Source organism: Budorcas taxicolor, chromosome 10, assembly GCF_023091745.1.
Source record: "Budorcas taxicolor isolate Tak-1 chromosome 10, Takin1.1, whole genome shotgun sequence".
NCBI lineage: Eukaryota > Metazoa > Chordata > Mammalia > Artiodactyla > Bovidae > Budorcas > Budorcas taxicolor.
In genome coordinates this window covers 77,359,962-77,379,906 of record NC_068919.1, presented here as the reverse complement: position 1 = coordinate 77,379,906, position 19,945 = coordinate 77,359,962, and the positions used below count along the sequence as shown (strand labels likewise).

At 35.3% G+C, this 19,945-nt stretch overlaps 1 protein-coding gene across 1 annotated transcript in view; it reads right to left on the bottom strand.

Annotated features, from left to right (window-relative positions):
* The window catches only part of PALS1 (protein associated with LIN7 1, MAGUK p55 family member), a 41,949-nt gene extending 30,615 nt beyond the window's left edge, over positions 1 to 11,334 (bottom strand). The window contains exon 1 of the mRNA XM_052646953.1: positions 10,968 to 11,334. Coding sequence (XP_052502913.1) covers positions 10,968 to 11,334 — 367 coding nt within the window. The remainder of the gene's footprint in view (positions 1 to 10,967) is intronic.
* Positions 11,335 to 19,945: the final 8,611 nt, after the last annotated feature.

Here is a 19,945-nt window from a genome sequence, read left to right as displayed (position 1 = left end):
TCCACGACAGTTTAAAATCCAGGGAAAGAAATTTCATGATCAAACTGGAAATGTCTTTCTCTCAGGAAATCAGGGATCAACATAAGATCTATAGGGATAGGACAGATCTTACTTTACTTAAGTAAAGGCTTTTGGGAGAACTTAAGGACTGTGCCATGAGCCAGAAATTACAAATTTAACTGGATTTTGGGTTCAAATTTTGAAGGTTATCAAGACCAATTTAATTTTGTTAATTATTATCCTTTATGAGTCCATTAACCTTTATGAAGTCCTACTCACATTTTTTGTTAATTAGTAAAAAACTGTTTTCACTGAAATTATCCCTTTTTAGAAGTTATCTTCAGACTTAGTACTTTAGTCAATGTTGCCAGACTACACTGAGATCACTTGCACTTAAGCTCAGCTTTTACAATAAAATATCACCAACCATTATTAAAAACCTACAAATATGTGTTGTTGTTCGGGTACTAAGTCATGTCTGACTCTCTGCAACCTCGCGGACTGTAGCATACCAGGCTCTTCTGTCCCCCACTGTCTCCTGGAATTTGATCAAATTCACGTCCATTAAGTTGGTGATGCTATCTAACCATCTGATCCTCTGCCACCCCTTTCTCCTCCTGCCTTCAATCTTCTCCAGCATCAGGGTCTTTTCCAATGAGTTGGCTCTTTACATCAGGTGGCCTGATACAAATTTGGCCTGAATTTCACATTGGTCACTGCCAATATTGAATAGAAGGATACAGAACAATAACTGTATTATGGGCATAAATACATATATTTTAATCCTCCTAAAATCTAACAAATTTTTCCCAATTTAGAAAAACCACCAAAACCTGAGACATACATAGTTCAGATCAAATCTCTTCAGATGGAGAAAATGAAGTCATACACAAAAATGGCACCTAGGTGAAGAAATCTTTTTCTCTGACTTCCAAGGAAATGCTTTTCCTGCCATGCTAAGGGATTTTAAAAAGATAAACATCATTATTATTATTGTTTAGATTTTAGGGCTTAATTGTGATATGTCATTCATCTGCTTCAGAAAAGCTGACCTGAGATGTCTTCTCACCTGATACAGAATCATGTAATGTAAACTGACTAGCATTTAGAGATGCTTACACATTCTACTTTACCATGTATCTGTAGACAGAATTTCTTCTAGTTAACTGTGTTTCTATATGTTCACATATATAATGCACCCTCCAAATGCTACTTTTACAGTACTGTTGCATTTATTTCTGCTATTTTAACCAAGCGTCTTGTGCTTTAAGTGTTTTCTCATAATATTTTATTTCAATTCTAACATAATCACAATAATATGCTAGATAGTACACTGGGAAGGTTCAGCAAAAGAAACCAAAACTGCAGTCTGTGAATGTAGAGGCCATGTAGCTTTTTGAGAAATACTGTAAAAACATCTTTGATTGTGTAGCACCAGCCTGGGTAACTAAGTTAGACAGCAAATTTGATAAGTGTGATTTATGTGGACAGTTTTCAGATAAATTCCATATCTGCTTTCATGGCCAATTTAGCTGGAAAAGTTTCCAGATCGTATTTTTAGGCAAGAAAGCTTCCTCACGTACACTCATGCTTCAGGTTCAAATAAATTTCCATTAAAAATGTTTAATGAATAAACAGAACAGATTAAGTTACCAAACACTCAGAAGTTCTTAAAACTTCATTATAAGTAGCTTGACAGAAGATATGAACTAAACCATATGTAGTTAAAGAAATATCTAAGAGAAAATATCAAACAGTAAATGCTAAAAACTTATTTATAAAGAAATATTCATTTCATCAGTTTATAAATTTAACAGACATTAAAAATCATGCTACTTCTGTCCAATAAAGTTTTAAAGTCACAAAAAAAAGAAACAAATATCTAAACCATTAGTCTTAAAATATTGATTATAATGAATTTTATTAGAAAATTCTGAATGGACTTCTGATAAAGGGTCTTCTCTTTCATATTAAGTATGATGTCATAATGAAAAATAATTGTTAGCAATATCTACTCAGGGATTCTCATTTTGGACACATTCGTTCTAGTTTCATAAAAATTATTACTTTGAAAAGGTATTTTGTTGTAGGTTTAAAAAACTTTGTTTTTATACGGTATATCTTTAGAAGCACTTCATGTTACTCAAGAACAGCACATTTTCTACACACTTTAAGAAATGTTCCATTGTCGATGCAGTAATTAGATTATATGATACTTAAACAAAAACCACTTAAGTTATTTGAAATTCTGTGCAATTCCAGAGGAAATATGAAAAATCTAATCAGATGCAGCTAAATCCATCCTGTCAAATACATACCTACTTCTACAATAATGATGAAGATAAACAACAGAGGACAGGCTATAGAGAGAGGGGAGATCTCCCCATATACAGTTCAGAAGCTCCCTTCCTCATTCCCACACACAATAAGCACAAAGAAAAAGAACCACATGGTTCTTTACACAGAGAAGTACAGACATAAATGGAGAATTACAGGGCTACTGAGAAAAAAATGACACAACTGTAGAGCAGGAAGTGAGCAAAGAAGGGAGTACCGAGGCAGAGCAGTACTCACAACAAGGCAGGCGAGAGGTCAGACAGAAACGGGGACACTCTGCAGAGGGAAAGACAAATGTGCACGTGAAAAATCTGGCTTTGCTGATAAATTCTGGTTTGTAACAACTTCCCTACAAGCAAGTGCTTTGTATCTAGTTCAAATTCCTTGTCCTGCAGTCTGATCCATTCCTCTTATTTGATGTTCCGTAAACATTAAGTTTGCATTATCTGCTCTAACATTTCATATAATAGCTAAATCTTGATCATTTATGTTGAAAGAAAAGGTATATTATCTAAAAGTAAGAAAAATCACTGACATTTGGTTTGAGGATAATTAATCAGCTAAACACACACACACAAGTCCACAAATCCATGCCCTGAATGCTCCCTTTCCTCTTGGCCCTCTCCTGACCGCCTCAAATGAAACAGAATGAAGACTAAAATAGGTAACAGAAAGCAATCACTAAGAGTTGCTCTATCTGAAAATTCTACCCTCAGATTCCCAAGACTCTGGAGAACTGTTTGGCTGTAAGGGTAAACAATAAAATTACTCAAGGAAGCTCATCTCCATTTCTGAAGATCTTTTAAAAGCAGTGGAGATAATCATCTCCCCTAGATTAGTTTTGTTATCTTCACTTATTGCTATCATTTACCTCACATGAAAATAGATTCTAGGGACCTATTCCAGCAATAAGATTCTTCCACCAATTTTTTCAACCTATCCTCAGAAACTTCTGTAGTTCAACCAGCTTCATGACTTCTTCCTGAGAACTTCTATTAAAGATTTCTTTTCTCCTAAACTGTATAGTCAAACTGACTATTCAGGTGAGGAACTTAATAGCATATAGGATGAGGAAATTATGGGGCTTCCCTGGTGGCTGAGTGGTAATGAATCTGCCTGCCAATACAGGAGACAACAGGTTCCATTCCTGGGTTGGGATGATCTCCTGGCGAAGGAAATGAAACCCACTTCAGTATTCTTGCCTGGGAAAACCCACAGACAGAGGAGCCTGGCAGGCTACAGTCTACAGGGTGGGAAAAGAGCCAGAAACAACTTAGTGACTAAACAACAACAAATGAAAAAATTATACCAGTTTCAGTGTATCTATCCACTGAGCTGAAATTAGAACTTCCACTTAGGAAATCCTTGCTTAAGTTGCGATGGGTAGTCTTTCCTTTTTCTTTTTAAATTTAAGGAAATAAAATTCAGATCACTGAGCTTTGGTTTTTAGTGGACTAGGTTAAAATGCATTTATTAAAAATAATCAGAAGCCCCTGAAAGACCCTAAACAGTAATTAATCATTAATACATTGGGTTACAAATTAAAAACAAATTCTAGACAAGTATACAAGCAAAGACAGTTGAGAGAGAAGTCAGAGCAAACATCTTAGCTCCAAATATAGGACAACAGAGAAACACCACTGAAATGATTACTGCTCAATCAGGTACAAAAATTTCATGATTTTTCTCTAGATAAAACTGTAATGAATTTGGTGAGCAAGAAAAAGAACTAAATTTGAGGTCAGAATATCTGGGTCCTGGTTATGGCTTGGTTTACTTATTAGTGCAATGTATGTCACTGGAAAATCTACTTCAGTCTCTGGACCTCTCTATAACATGACTAGGTTTGACTTGGATATTATTTCACAAACTTCTGTTAGCAATCCATTAAAAATGTATATTCTTTAATAGCAAATGAAACAACTGACAAAGAATTCATCTCCAAAATATACAAGCAGGTTACGTAGCTCAATACCAGAAAAATTAACAACCCAATCAAAAAGTGGGCAGAAGACCTAAACAGACATTTCTCCAAAGAAGACATACAGATGGCTAATAAACACATCAAAAGATGCTCAACACCACACATTACTAGAGAAATGCAAGTCAAAACCACAATAAGGTATCATCATCTCACATGGTTAGAACGGCCATCATCAAAAAGTCTACAAACAATAAATGCTGGAAAGGGTGTCAAAAGGGAACCCCCTTACACCGTTGGTGGGAATGCAAACTAATACAAGCACTATGGCGAACAGTATGGAAATTCCTTAAAAAAACTAGGTATAAAAGTACGACACAATCCAGCAATCCCATTATTGGGCATATACCCTGAGGAAACCAGAACTGAAAAAGACACATGTACCCCAGTGTTCAATGCAGCACTATTTACAACAGCAAGGACATGGAAGCAGCCTAGATGTCCATCCACAGATGAGTGGATGAGGAAGTTGTGGTACAGATATACAATGGAGTATTACTCAGCTATAAAAGGGGTGCATTTGAGTCAGTTCTAATGAGGTGGATGAACCTAGAGCCTATTATACAGAGTGAAGTGAGTCAGAAAGAAAAAGACAAATACCGTATATTAATGCGTATATATGGAATCCAGAAAGATGGTACCAACGATCCTGCATGCAGGGCAGCAAAGGAAACACAAGGAACAGACTTTTGGATTCAGTGGGAGAAGGAAAGGGTGGGATGATTTGAGAGAACAGCACTGAAACATATACATTACCATATGTAAAATAGATAACCAGTGCACGTTTGCTGTATGACACAGGGCACCCAAAGCCAGCGCTCTGTGACAACCCAGAGGGGCAGGGTAGAGAGGGAGGTGGGAGGGGGAGTTCAGGATACAGGGGACACACATATACCTATGATTGATTCATACTGATGTATGGCAAAAACCATCATAATATTATAATTATCCTCCAATTAAAATAAATAAATTTTAAAAAAAGAAATGTGTATTTATCTTTCAACTCAGTATGTACATCCCTATTTGAAATAAAGATATATGAATACTTAAGTGCAACATAATATACTTTAATCTATTTTATTACAGTTCTTTAAAAACTTACTGGTTAGTAGGATGGCTAAAATTAAAAAGATATGTAATAATAGGTAGAAGTGAGAATGCAGAGAAACTGGAACCCCCACAGGCTGCTGGTGAAAAGGTAACACAGTGCAGGTACTGGGGAAGGTATACCAGTTCCTCACTAAGTTAAACAAAACTACCATTTGATCCAGCAATTTCATTCCTAGGTATATATCCCAAGGAACTGAAAACAGGTATTAAAACAAAAACTTATACATGAATATTCATAACAGCATTATTCACAACAGAAGAAAGGTAAAACTACCTAAATGTTCCACCAACCAGATGAATGGATTAAACAAAACATGGTTATTTCCATACAGTGGAATATTATCCAGCCATAAAAAGCAATGAATTCCACAACACAGATGAACCCTGAAGACATGCTATGTGAAAAGAAACAAGTCACAAAAGCCACATACTGCATGACTCAGTTAGATTAAATATTCCAAATAAACAAATACATAGAAAGTAGATTAGGGTGGTCAGGAGTTAGGGGGAAGAGAGAATAGGAAGTAAATGCTAATGGGCCCAGAGTTTCTATCTGAGGTAATGAAAACACTCTGTATAATGGTGATGCCTGCACAATCTTGTGAATATACTAAAAACTCATAAATTATACACTTAAAAGAGAATTTTATGGTATATGATTTAAATTTTAATAAAGCTGTTATTTAAAAAATGAAATAAAAAATTACTGGTTAAAATCTACAAGCTAATTTCTTGGACTAAAAAGTCAGATGATCTCTGGTGGCTTCTGCTTCATATAAGTTAAATTTTAATCAAACTTACAATGTACAATATGCTTTTTATATACATGCTTTCTTTTCACTTGGTCCTCAAGAAAACACAGAAACTGAGACTCAGGAAACTGAAATAACTTGTCAAAGATCAATAGCAAGTGACGGTAAAAAGTATTTAAACTCTACATTTGACTCCAGGTATCCCTGTACTTTGAATATGCAATGATGTTGTACATTTCTGAACATATTTGCTAAGGTGAAAAAGTTAAAACCTATTAATACTTATATTAACAGGTGGAATGAAGTTTTGACACATTGTGTCAAAGACCAAAAGGTACAGCAGTTAATTTTTTTCTGTAGAATTATGCATATTTAATAACCAAACACTGTATGACTATACACATATTCTAATGAATTTTTTAATGTTTATTTTAGGTTAGCTCTAATCTTAGCAATATGAACAAATCAAAAAATCATCAAACAGTCCCAACATTTTAAATATTAAGCTTAATACCAATAGATTTAACCATTTCACTTTCAGAAAAAAGTCCCTCAAAGGAATGGCTAATAAAAGTTTGGAAATAGTTATAGAAGTTGAGCAAAAATTTAATAGCAGGAATAATTAACTTCTCAGAAATAGTATGAACTGGAAGTTTATTGGCAGTGGAATTTTTTTTGTTGTTGACTTTAAATAAACTTTATTTTAAAAGCCAATCAAATGAAAGTTCATCACAATCCAGCACAATTCTAGTATATCCCATGATCAAGCAAAAGTCAAATAACATCAGAGAGAAATGTGAAGAAATATTTTACTTTACAACATCAAATACAAGAATACTACTGACTTAGCATTAATAGTTTGAATATACAGAGACACCTGGCAAAAATATGTAGGTACTAATAATGACTGAAACACAGTATTATTAATATAAAAATTTTATTTATCCTAGTTTTCTTCTCCTCAGTGTGTGTGTGTTTTAAATTTTTTCTTATCACTAACAGCATCTGGTGAAAACTAGAAAGCCCTTAATCACAAATTTCAAGAATGTCCTTATCAGCCACAAAACCTATAACTTGCTATAGGTGTGTGTTGAGAGGGTATGTGCGCGTTTCCTAAGGTCTCTTCACAAATGTGATAATCAGAGTCATGTCTATGATAGACAGCAATGTTTCCTAGTTATTCCCTTTAAACAGTCTGTCTACTGTATTTACTTGTCCACAGTCCTGACCCAAAATCAGTTATCTGTGATTACAAAAATCAATGAAACAGTGAAAGCTATAAAGACATCTGAGGATAACCCTATTCTCCCTCATTCTACTCTAACCTACATTCTGCTCTTTTCTCAGAATTTTTCTCACAAGGTAGTTTGTCTCTTTACTTATGAAAGAGAACAAGACAATGATATTTCATTCATAGGAAGTTTTAACAACTCATGTCAATTTTAAGGAAGGCTCCTTAATGTATCAAAATTCTTATAATTTATGCTGCTGCTGCTGCTGCTGCTAAGTCGCTTCAGTCGTGTCTGACTCTGTGCAACCCCACAGACAGCAGCCCAAAAGGCTCCCCCGTCCCTGCGATTCTCCAGGCAAGAACACTGGAGTGGGCTGCCACCTCCTTCTCCAATGCATGAAAGTGAAAAGTGAAAGTGAAGTCGCTCAGTCATGCCTGACTCTTAGCAACCCCATGGACTGCAGCCTACTAGGCTCCTCCATCCATGGGATTTTCCAGGCAAGAGTACTGGAGTGGGGTGCCATTGCCTTCTAGTAATATTAATTATTCATTTAAATTTCCCACATCACTATTTTCTAATTTTCAGTAAGGTTCTAAGTGCTTTTACACAAGAAAATTCAGTTCATCCTTTCCAAATATTTTCTATCAATCCATCCCTGCACATTTAATATTATACACTGCCAAATTTATAAATACTTTTTAAAAGTCACCACCCAGACAATTAAAAGTATCCAATCTTTCCAAACACACTTTCAATTCTTTAATGAGAATTCCCTCTACTCACAGATAAATGACGATGTATCATTTGGAAACTGAAGGCTCCCTTCCAGAGAAATAAATCAGTTGCCCCATCCTTGCCTCATTTAAAACAAGGTTGCTGTTTCTGGTTGTGAAAAAAGCTGAGAAGTTGTCTCCTGGCACGTGCATATTAATCTAAACACTGGCAGGGAGCCTTCTATAACTTTAGGGAGTACTGTTGTAATTTGATGTGTTAGCAACTTACAAACAGGAAAAAAATGTCTGGTACAAAGCTATTATACTTCATTTTAAAGTGAAAACTTAAAACTGAGTACATTCAAAAACTGAAGATGTGACTGACAAAAACAACTTTATAACTTATGATAACTTTTCATGCCTCCTACAAATAACACACCTGTGTTGAGTGCATTAAAATTAAATCTATCACTCATTTCTCAAAACACAAAATACTCTCCTTATCCAAGAAATGACTTACAGACAGCTGGTACTAAATTCCAAATTACTTTAAAATAAATTATGTAAAACAGCCTTAAGTTCAAGGATTACACAAAGATAATTTTTAAAACCACAGTGGGTTGCAAGTCGGAAGAAAATATAGTTGTCCTTTAACTACACTTGTAGAAAAACAAACCAAGCAACAGGTCCTCAATTTTCTGTGGTTAGGCAAGAAAATAAATAAAAACTTCACAAGTGAATTCTGTTTCTTCATGGAGATTACAGGAGTCTTGTCTACTACATGGACATTTATGCCTATTTCAATTAAAGTAAATGGACAAATACATTAATCTCAAAGAAATTTAAATAGAAACCCAGAAGACTCAAACTAGGCTTGGGTTGGATATATTACAATGCAAGTTTTCTCCAAGTCATAGAGAATATTTAGAGTACTTTAATAAAAAATAATGAAGTGGTATGAGATGATGCCAATAAGAGCCAATGATATATTTTTACTCTAACAAAACTCTTAAGAAAAAACAGCATAAAATTCCTTCATATAAATGCATTTTTAAAATACGTAATCTCTCTGTTTTTACTATAATGCCTTTCATTATTACCATTTAGGCATTTTTTGCACACTTCATTATGACTGAATATATCTATGATTTCTTAAATCACAGAAAAACACACACAATGCTTTCTGTCAAGAGATATGAATCCTTTGTAAAGGTATAGCAAAGAAAAAGCAGTTGTTATGATGTAGCAGAAATTGTTCTAGACTGCAGTTAGTATATATGGTAAACACATATACAAATATATAGTACATATGGTACTTTTATATACACAGATAGTAAATAAGGTACTTTTATATACAGACAGATAGTGCATGGTACATTTATATAGATGATTAACTTTGAATAAGTAAGAAAAAGATGTTGCATTCTTGGTAGCCAAAGCTCTGGTTGAGTGAAGAACAGGATGGATGTCAGTTTCCACTCAAACCCTTTGCTCTTTGCAGTATAACAACTGCATATCCAGATTAGGCAAATTAAAACTTGGCCCTACTACTTAGCATGGAGTCTTACACAAGTGATTTAAATAAAGTTCAATTTCTTTTTCTCCAAAATAGATATTACAGAGCCCTGTTAACAGAGTTACTTTAGAAATTACACAGAAAGGCATTTGCTATAGCATCAAGTAAAGGATTCAATAAACACTTAAATAAATGGTAAAACAACAATGAAAACCCTCTCCTTCCAAAGTGAAGTATCTGTCTTTTCACATCTATAATTATAAATCATTAAGAAATAAAAATATTTCCTTTGAGTTAGCCTGGTTTTAATGGAACACAAGTTAATGTACACCACTGACACGAGTTCAGAGATCTCTCTCTTGTGTGTAGAGGAGGAAAGAGCAGTAAGTTCAATGGTAAAATACTTAAGTTTGGAAACACCCATTTGACATCAATCTCTCTTATAAATTCACAATGCCTATTAGTATTCTAAAAGCTACAAGAAGTACTGTAATAAGAAGCTGTTTAACTTATTTAACCCCTGTTCTCAAAATCTGATCACAGAATTCTTTTATATCTATAAATACATCATGTGCATGCATGCTAAGCTGCTTCAATCGTGTCCAACTCTGTGCAACCCTATGGACTATAGCCCGCCAGGCTCCTCTGTCCATGGGATTCCCCAGACAAGAATACTGGAGTGGGTTGCCATGCCTTCCTCCAGGGCATCTTCTGGACCCAGGCATCGAACCTGCATCTCTTATGTCTCCTGCACTGGCAGGCCCAGGTTCTTTACCACTAGTGCCACCTGGGAAGCCCATTAATATATCATAGCAGTAGTTTTTGGTTTTCCTCACAAAATGAAATTTAGGAATAGTTAGTACAGGGACTTTAAAGCCATGTTTTATGCATATTATGCCAGAGAAATGACACCAAGTTTTTCTCATTAATAATTATTAAATTATTTCATAAACCTTAAAGAAATCAGAAATTCAAAATCTAAAAATTCCTTTTCAGTAATTTTTATATAAAATTTGAGTTTGAAATGAAATGTGAATTTCAAAGCTTTAAAGGTCAGGCCTTATATAGGAATTTTTACTTCAAAGATTAAATATAAAAATCACATTGCAGCATATATCCTGAACATTTAGGATACATGCTCCAGTTCTAAATGGCTAACAGAAAACAAGTTATATGGCCTTTCTAAGAAAAAAACTGATCCTGGTCTGAATTCAAATTGTTATTACTTACATTCTTTATATAACTCTTCCCTCCTATACACATTTATGTTAAGGCGAGATAAACCACAACAAAACATTTTCTAATTCTTCTACTGTTTTTACTTACCTAATATTTTCACAGCATAATGAGGACTTTCTAAGACAATTCCTTCCTCTGTATCAAATATAGGGTTATCTATTCCAGTTTTTGGAGGAATCTGGGCTAGTTTCTTAAGTCTCATGGAAGAATTAAGGTCAAGTTCTTGTTTTTTCCCTTCTTCTTCTCGCCTACGCCTCATGTCCTCCTGTTGTTGGCGAATACGTTCCAGCTGTGCACTTCGACGCACCGGCATCATCCTGGTGCCCAAATCTCCAGGGCAGTCAACAGCCATCTCTCGGTGCTTCTGATGTTCCTCTGGTGATGCAAGACCAACATTTTTTACTCCGTTGTCTGATTCCTCAGTAACATGCCCATTCATATGGGATGTTGTCATGGTTATCTATAAAAACCTGTACCACTCTTTATAAATCAATTTTTCCTATAAAGCCAATCTCTTGATTCTGTAGTATAAAATCCATGTTACTTCAAAAAAAAACAAAACAAAAAAAAAAACTTCTCACATCACATAATAATGCTATGAAAATGTATCCATGAAGGAAATCTAAGGGGAAAGATGGGGGGGAAAAAAAGTATAAGAATTACAATATAAAAGTAGAATTTACATCATCTACTTCCAATCTCTATTGCTAAACAACATAGAAAATATCTCAAAAGTATATATTATTTTGCTATACAGATTAAATATTTTCCTTTCATTTTACAGAACTGAGGATATCAAGATGTTTCAAGAAAAAAGCTGTCTCAGGTATTTGAAGCATGTTGCTTAATTTTACAGCTGAGAAAAATGAAATATTAGAAAGTTTAGCAAAGCAGAAAAATAAGAAAGTTCTGGGTACTAGTTTAGTAGAGAATACGATATTTAAGGTAAAAAGGTATTTTAATCACCTTTATAGTTGTCTCAACATAATATTCTACAGTCAGTTAATATACACGAGTCTGAAATCCCTTCCTGCTGCTGCTACTAAGTGGCTTCAGTCGTGTTCGACTCTGCAACCCCATAGATGGCAGCCCACCAGGCTCCCCTGTCCCTGGGATTCTCCAGGCAATAACACTGGAGTGGGTTGCCATTTCTTTCTCCGATGCAGGCATGCATGCATGCTAAGTTGCTTCAGTTGTGTCTGACTCTGTGTGACCCCATGGACAGCAGCCCACCAGGTTCCTCTGTCCACAGGATTCTCCAGGCAAGAATACTGGAGTGGGTTGCCATTTCCTTCTCCAGAAATCCCTTCCTAGTTAACTGCTAAAGAACCTGACATAGAGCAAGTTATGTTGTCAACTCACTTGAGATAAGGCAGCATTGTAGGGGACAATTTTTAAGAGTTTATGAAAAAGAAATGAAAAAGAAATTTTAATTACCATCTAAGGCATCTACAAGATAAAACCGCCTCTATAAGATAAAACCACACCTGTAAGATTAAAATGAGAAAACGACTATGTTGGTTATTAGTCTTTATAATTGGTTACACTAAAAAAAGAATTAGGGTTAATTCTTTATGAGGATTCACTAAGAGAAAATGGTATTATCTGCTACCACTCAAAAATGTTTTAAAGTCATACTGTACAGCAAATAAGAATATATTGGACTTGGAGACCAGAAAACTGTATTTTAATTCTGGATCTGCTACTTCCTCTAGTTTTATGACTTAAGACTAGTTTCTCTGAACCTCAGATTCCTTTGGGAAATTTATTCACAGAACTGTTCTGAGTTTCAAATGAAATAGGGTATGTAAGTTTTAGAACTAAAAAGTATTTATACTTTTAGTAATTCTTAGCATTAATTTGATTGTTTATTTTAAAAATCCAACATATTTTAGACAAGAAAAATATTTTACTGGATGACAATGGCTGTTTCATCAAGCCATTTCTTGGGCATAAATAGGCAGATTGTTTATATAAGTATAAACCCACATACTAATTAGTCTTCTCTTGCTCAAGACTTTCAAAAATATTTACAATAATAACCTCCTTGAGTTGAGCTGCACTTCAGTTAGTAGGTTTGTTAGAGAACATGCCAACAAAGCAAAAGCTGAGTTTTCAGACAATATTCCTAATGCCAGGCAATCTCCTTTCAAGCAAACCACTTGTCACAGATGGTTTAACACAAACCCACCTAGACTACCAGGAAAACCACTAGATCAGCAATCAGGAAAATATTTAATAGGTGCAAGCTACATGACCACAAAAGTTACATCTTCACAAGAATTCTGGTAGATTTTTCTGTCTTCCATCCAAATTTTAGTTTCTCTATTTATGTGATCTACATATAAATACCTTATTTATCATTAACTTGCTTTCTTTTTCATTAAAAATGAGAGCTATCAGAATGTTAGATAATTCTTAAGTTTTATAATATTGATTATTGTTATTATTCATTCGCTAAGTCGTGTCCAACTCTTGCGCCCCACTGACTGTAGTCCACCAAGCTCCTCTGTCCATGGGATTTTCCAGGCAAGAATCCTGGAGTGGGTTGCCATTTCCTTCTCCAGGAGATCTTCTGGACCCAGGGACTGAACCCGTGTCTCCTGCATTAGCAGGTGGATTCTTTACAGCTGAGCCACTAGAGAAGCCCTGTAATACTGATAATATACAAATACAAATTTAACTTATTTAATATTTTCATTACAAGTAAACAGATATTTACGTAGGAGCCACTATATTGCTATATTTAACTTTAATTTTAAAAATTTAGGAGTATATATACTTTCAGAAAATTAAAACTTTCAACTTTCTCTATTTACAACATTTATAGGATATTAAAAATCAAATTTAATAGAATATTTTACTTATACATATGCTTATCTACAAAAATTATTCGAAATTAAAACTTAGCTTAAAAACTAAGTTTTATAAGATTGTATCCATACTCACTAATGTGAAATCATAATTATGCAAGGGAAGTTAGGCCAGGTAATTTCAGTTGAAGTTCTAATGCCTGGACTATGATCATGCTTGTCCACCTGGATCTACTCTTTTACTCTCAGGAAAGTTTCTGCAACCTGACAGTAATCCACTTAAATCTCCATTTTGGTCATTTCCCTTAGAGTGTTCATAGTCCATCGGAGAGACAGCAAAGAAAACGAATGATCATTCTTCCCAGTCGATTTCTCATTAGATTTTCAATTTGTTAAAAATGGGTCATTTGTGTCTTATTTTTATATTCCTTGGGCTAAACACAACACATGTCATATAGAAGATGCCCATCAGGTATCTGTTCAACTGAACTTAGAAATGTCATAAATTCACAGATGATGGGCTCTAAAATTTAGTCTGTGATAAAGAGACATAGCAAATCTCACAACATAAGGATACTCTCTTCCAGCAGCATTAAAAAAAAAAAGATTAAAGATTAGCCAGACAGAACAATCTGTTCCAGGCAGAGGGACTCATAAGACCAAAAGGAAGGAAGAGCAAGAGAATGTGGCAGCTGTAAAAGTAGGAAAAGAATGCAAAATGGCTAGATGGGACAATGGGAATATGCCATACATGAACAATGATAAAACTAGAAAGGCAGGCAGGGTGCCAGATGGAAAAGGTAACACCTAAAGACTCCGACCTTTACCCTGAAAGTAGTAAGTATTTTAGAATTTAAAGCAGGGGAAAACACAATTACACTCACTTTTATATAAATCTCTCTCTGGTAGAAGGCTAGAGGAGAGACCGAAGGGTGGCAATGAGACCAACTGGAGGGTAACTGTAAGAAACGGGGTCCTAAACTAAGATGGTTAGAGTGAAAAAAAGCCACATTAAAGAGATTATATAGGTTACAGAATTACTAAAACTTGGGGTTTCTATTACATACATACAGCAGGGCAAAAGGAAGAGAAGAAGGATGTAGTAACAGCAGCAGCAGTAGTAGTATTAACAACTACATTTACTGAGCTCATAATTCTATGCCATATACTACTGAAAGCACTTTACACAGTATTCAATCGCTTAATCCTTGCTACAACTCTAAAAGTACTTCCAAATATGCCTATTTTATAAATGAGGAACAGGGACTGAAGTAGGCCTTGAGGACAGGATGAAAGAGTAAGAAAAGAGGCCATATGAACCAAAGACAGAAAAATATAAAGTTTGGGGAAAGCATAAACAAAGCTAGTTGAATTATAGCGGTCAGTTTGTATAAGAGAATACTGGCAGGAAAATCTGACTGGGTCCAACTTACAAAAAGTCTTATAAATATAAGCCTTTAATCTCAAGGCAGTAAGAAAGCCATCAAAGGTTGAAAAAAGAGGCGTGATTTGAACATAAATTTAATTGAGCACTTACCCCTTCTTGAGGTACTAAAGCTACAGAGACAGGGTCCTGCCCATTAGTTTATCTACCTGCCCATTAGTTTATCTACCAAAATTTCCCAAAGGAATCTAGAAATTAATGTGTCCAGAACTAAACTTGTATTTATTTCCCTTTAATCTCCTCTACACTCCTCGATCCTTTTCCTCCATTCTCAACTCTAATTAATGCCACTATGTCTCCCCAGTTACCCAAGGCAGCACAGCATTTAAGAGTACAGGCTCTAGAACTGGACTGTCTAGAACCTAATCCGTGTCTACTTTTCTCACCTCACATACATCCTCCTCTGGATTTTCGTAATTTTCCATATTGGATATGTGCCTCCTCTTAATCCCTATCACAACTTCGATCAAACTCAACTACAGCAGTCTGTATCTGTCTGTCTGCCCCACCAGACCAGAAACCTTTGGAAGTCAGGAATTACACTGACTTATCTCTGGATCTGTGACACTGCCTACCTTGCATAGGACCAAGCAAACTGCAGGCTTCAGAACATGATCCAGGCACTATGATTTCATGGACACTATCTTTGGGTCATTAGGTGGACAGCAATGTCATTAACCAAGATGGAGAATTCAAGAGAAGGGAATGAGAGAGAGAAGGAGAAAAATTAAAGGGTGTTACAGGTTTTGATTTAGCACAATTTCAAGGTGATTATATGTCATACAGATAAATGATCTAAGGGATCTTACTGATCTGCATAGCCCTGATAACCAGTAAGGGATAAACACCTAACTAGGCATATGAATAAACTATTCCTATGTTCAGAACATCTGATGGCTTTCATATTGCCTAGAGAATAGAATCCAAACTCACAAGGTAAAATCCCAACTTTCTAACTGTATCTTTTACTACTTTCCTGTGCAAGTCTTAAGTTAGCTTCCTCACTTGTGCCTGCCTATCCCACATCTTTCTCTTCCTGCCCAAACGCCTTATGAACTAAGAAATAAGAACTGCTTCTCCTTTCATGTTCTACTTTCAAGATCTACCACAAGCCACTATTTCAGGAAAATTTTCCAGATCACCTCAATAATGATCTCACAGTATGAAAACTCCAAGACTTAATAATAACACTCATGAGTTAATTCATCAGGTGCAAGACAGATTGTTCCACAATCAAAGAAACATTATGCTGTGTCCCGTAGTTTTAAAATTAAAGATCTTTATAATTTTTAAACAGACAAACCACGAATATTCTAGCTTATGTATGCAGCCAACGCATAAAAATAAACAGTGAAAGAGTACCAATCCAAAGGAATTATACTCTCATTCTCAAAAAAGAAAACAAAAAACAATTCCTTTGTTTGACGATTCGCAATTGGAGGCGGGTAAATGACTGAACTAGAGAATTACCTCCTTATATGTAAATAAAAAACTGCCTTATGCAGCTAAAGTAGTTACAAGCTGCTGGCCCTAAAGAGTATCCCTCTCTTCTTTATCCTCTAATTATAAATTAACTGTTTCAAAAACACCTTGAAGGCCCACATTTCAAATCCTCATCAGAATCCCAGCTTATACATTCCACCTCGTGGGACTAGGGGTGGTGAGGGGGTGTGGAAAGAAAAAAATAAATAAAACAACTCTCTTTATGTATTCCACAAAAGAAGAAAATGAATTTTCAGGCTCACAGGCCAAAGCTATTTCAATGCTAACTTCAAACTAGCGAGAAAAAAAGGCCTCTGCTTCTGTGACTTGAATACAGAAGAAGGGGGTAAAAAGAAGCTAAGTAAGTTTCAATAAGTACAAATAATTAAGAATGGGGGGCCTGAAATAGCCTGAGGGATACAGGCCCACTGAAAACTCCATACCAAGAAACAAAACCACTTATATGACAGCCAGGAAACACGAACTGCTATAAGAAGGTGAGTTCCGATATAATCAGTATCCTAACTTTTAGGCAGAGGGAAATGTAAAACATACACTTCATGGGCATAAACATACTTGGTCTAAACTAGCATCTAGAACTCCAGATATTTTTTTCAAGTCATCCTTCCTCCCCTTCTCCTAGGAGTAATGCCCTTTGACCAGCAGCTGGAAAGTCTCATATTAAGTGATCAGCATTCCTCTGACATTCTCAGAAGTTGCACTGTTTGTTTCCATAGAGACAGCTTTGTCAGCTAACACAAAATTCAGGCCAAGAATAGTGAAAAGAACTTACATTATGCAAATCGGAAAGTTCTTGTCGACTATCTTCTTAGTTCTTTTCTGATTTTTTTCGCAAAATTCAGACTTTCTTACTCTGTAAAACAGAAAAGAGACAATCAAGTGTAAAAATCTGCAGAATCTTTTAGAGAGAGGGAAAGGACAGAAAAATTAATTCAATATGATATACAATTCTGTTTCCAGATAACTAGGATTTCTCAGTATAAAGCAATAAAAATGCACACACACCCATCACTAATGAACATCAATTAAAATCAATGTAAATTACCTGAAGTCAATGATGAGAAAGAAAAAGGGCATGCCCCTTCTGTAGATTATTTTTAATGACATTTTTTATCTCTAGGTAAGGCTCAAACAGAAATGCAGTTTAAGGGATTTCTTTCTTTGCTTTAACTACAACTTCTGGATCAATTTTAAACTTTATAAATGGTTTCATAAGGCCAAGAAAATGAGAAGTTTAGGATCCAAAAAGAATTTGACAGAAAGGAACCACAGTTAATTCAGAGGGGGAAATGTTAACGTGACATTGAAGACCAAGACAGAGAGGATTCTATCCTGCTGCTGCTGCTGCTGCTAAGTCGCTTCAGTCGTGTCCAACTCTGTGCAACCCCATAGACAGCAGCCCACCAGGCTCCGCCGTCCCTGGGATTCTCCAGGCAAGAACACTGGAGTGGGTTGCCATTTCCTTCTCCATGCATGAAAGCGAAACTGAAAGTGAAGTCACTCAGTCGTGTCCGACTCTTTGCGATCCCATGGACTGCAGCCTACCAGGCTCCTCCATCCATGGATTTTCCCGGCAAGAGTACTGGAGTGGGGTGCCACTGCCTTCTCCGGATTCTATCCTAATGAGAGATTACATTTTGATAGGATAAAACAGAATAAAATGCAAATACACAGTAAGATGGCTTCAGAGAAAGGAGTACAGAGAAAGCAGAATTGGGTTATGTAATAAACATGTTTGGAATGATGTTTGGAAGGTTCAACATTAGATAAGATGGTCAGGAAAGGTCTATTTTAGGAAGTGATAACTGAGCTGAGACTTGAATGACAAAAAAAAAAAAGAAAAAAGTCAGCTGTGGGAATATCCTGAAATGAAGGGTTCCAAGTTGAAGACACAGAAAGTGCATTTTTACATGGATGTCACCAGGAATCTCAATTTCAATATATCCTAAACTGACCTCAACTTCTTCCCTACTATTGTTAATTATACTACTATCTCCAAGATGTTCTAATCAGTTGCCAAGATCTGTTGATTCCACAAGCTTTTTAGAATCCACTGAAGAGTGGCAGAATATGCCACCCCCAAATATGCCACTACAAGATGCTGTAAAGAAAATGAAAAGGCAAGCTATAAAAAATGAGAAATACTTGCAGAATACCTATATTCACTATAAATACTCTTACAACTCTGTAAATCAAATGATGTAACTGTTTAAAAGAGGCAAAAGATTTAACCATCAAAGATATACAAACAACAAACATCTGGAAAAATATTCAACATCATTAAGTATGCTAATAAAACCACAAGGAGATACTGGCATAGGATAGACAGAAATCAATGGAACAGAATTAAGAGATCAGAATAAACTCCAACATTTATAGGCAAATCAACAAGAGTACCAAGACAAATTAAATGAGGGGGAAAAAAATGTAAAAAAAAAAAAAAAAGGTCTCTTAAAAACGCTAAGAAAATTAGATATCCATATGCCCACATGCAAAAGAATTAACTGGACTCTTACCTTATACCATATACAAAAATTAACTCAAAACAGGTCAAAAACACACACATAAGAACTTTATAAAACTTAATTTAGGCATAAATCTTCATGACCTTGATTAGGCAATGGTTTCTTAAGACACATCAAAAATACAAGCAACAAAAGGAAAACAGATAAACTAGATATGATCAAATTTTAAAACCTTGTGCTTCAAAGGACACCATGAAGAATGTGAATGAACAATGTGTACACCAAAGGAGAAAATATTTGCAAATCATTTACTTGATTCAGGACTTTTATCTGGAATATATAACAAACACAACTCTACAGTAAAAAGACAGTCTGATTTTAAAGTGGGAAGAGCCCCTCAACAGACAGTTCTCCAAAGAAGATATACAAATGGCTTTATTAAATGTATGCCTAAAAAGATATTCTACATTATTAGTCATCAGAGAAACAGAAATCAAAACCATGAGACACCACAACACCCACTAGGATGGCTAAGATTGAAAAAAAAAGAAGCAGCACTGAAATTCATACACTTCTGTTGGGAATGTCAAAGGGAACAATTTTACACTGTAAAACAGTCTGGCAATTCCTCAAAAGGCGAAACATAGAGCAACTCCACTTTCAGATATACAACCAAGAGAAATGAAAAAAACCTTGCACAAAAATGTTTACAGCAGTATTAACACCAAAAAGGAGAGGGAAAAAAATCCAAATGTCCGTCAACTGATAAATGAATAAACAGTATATCCAAAATGAAATATTACTGAGCAATAAAAGTACTGATACATGCTACAACACTGA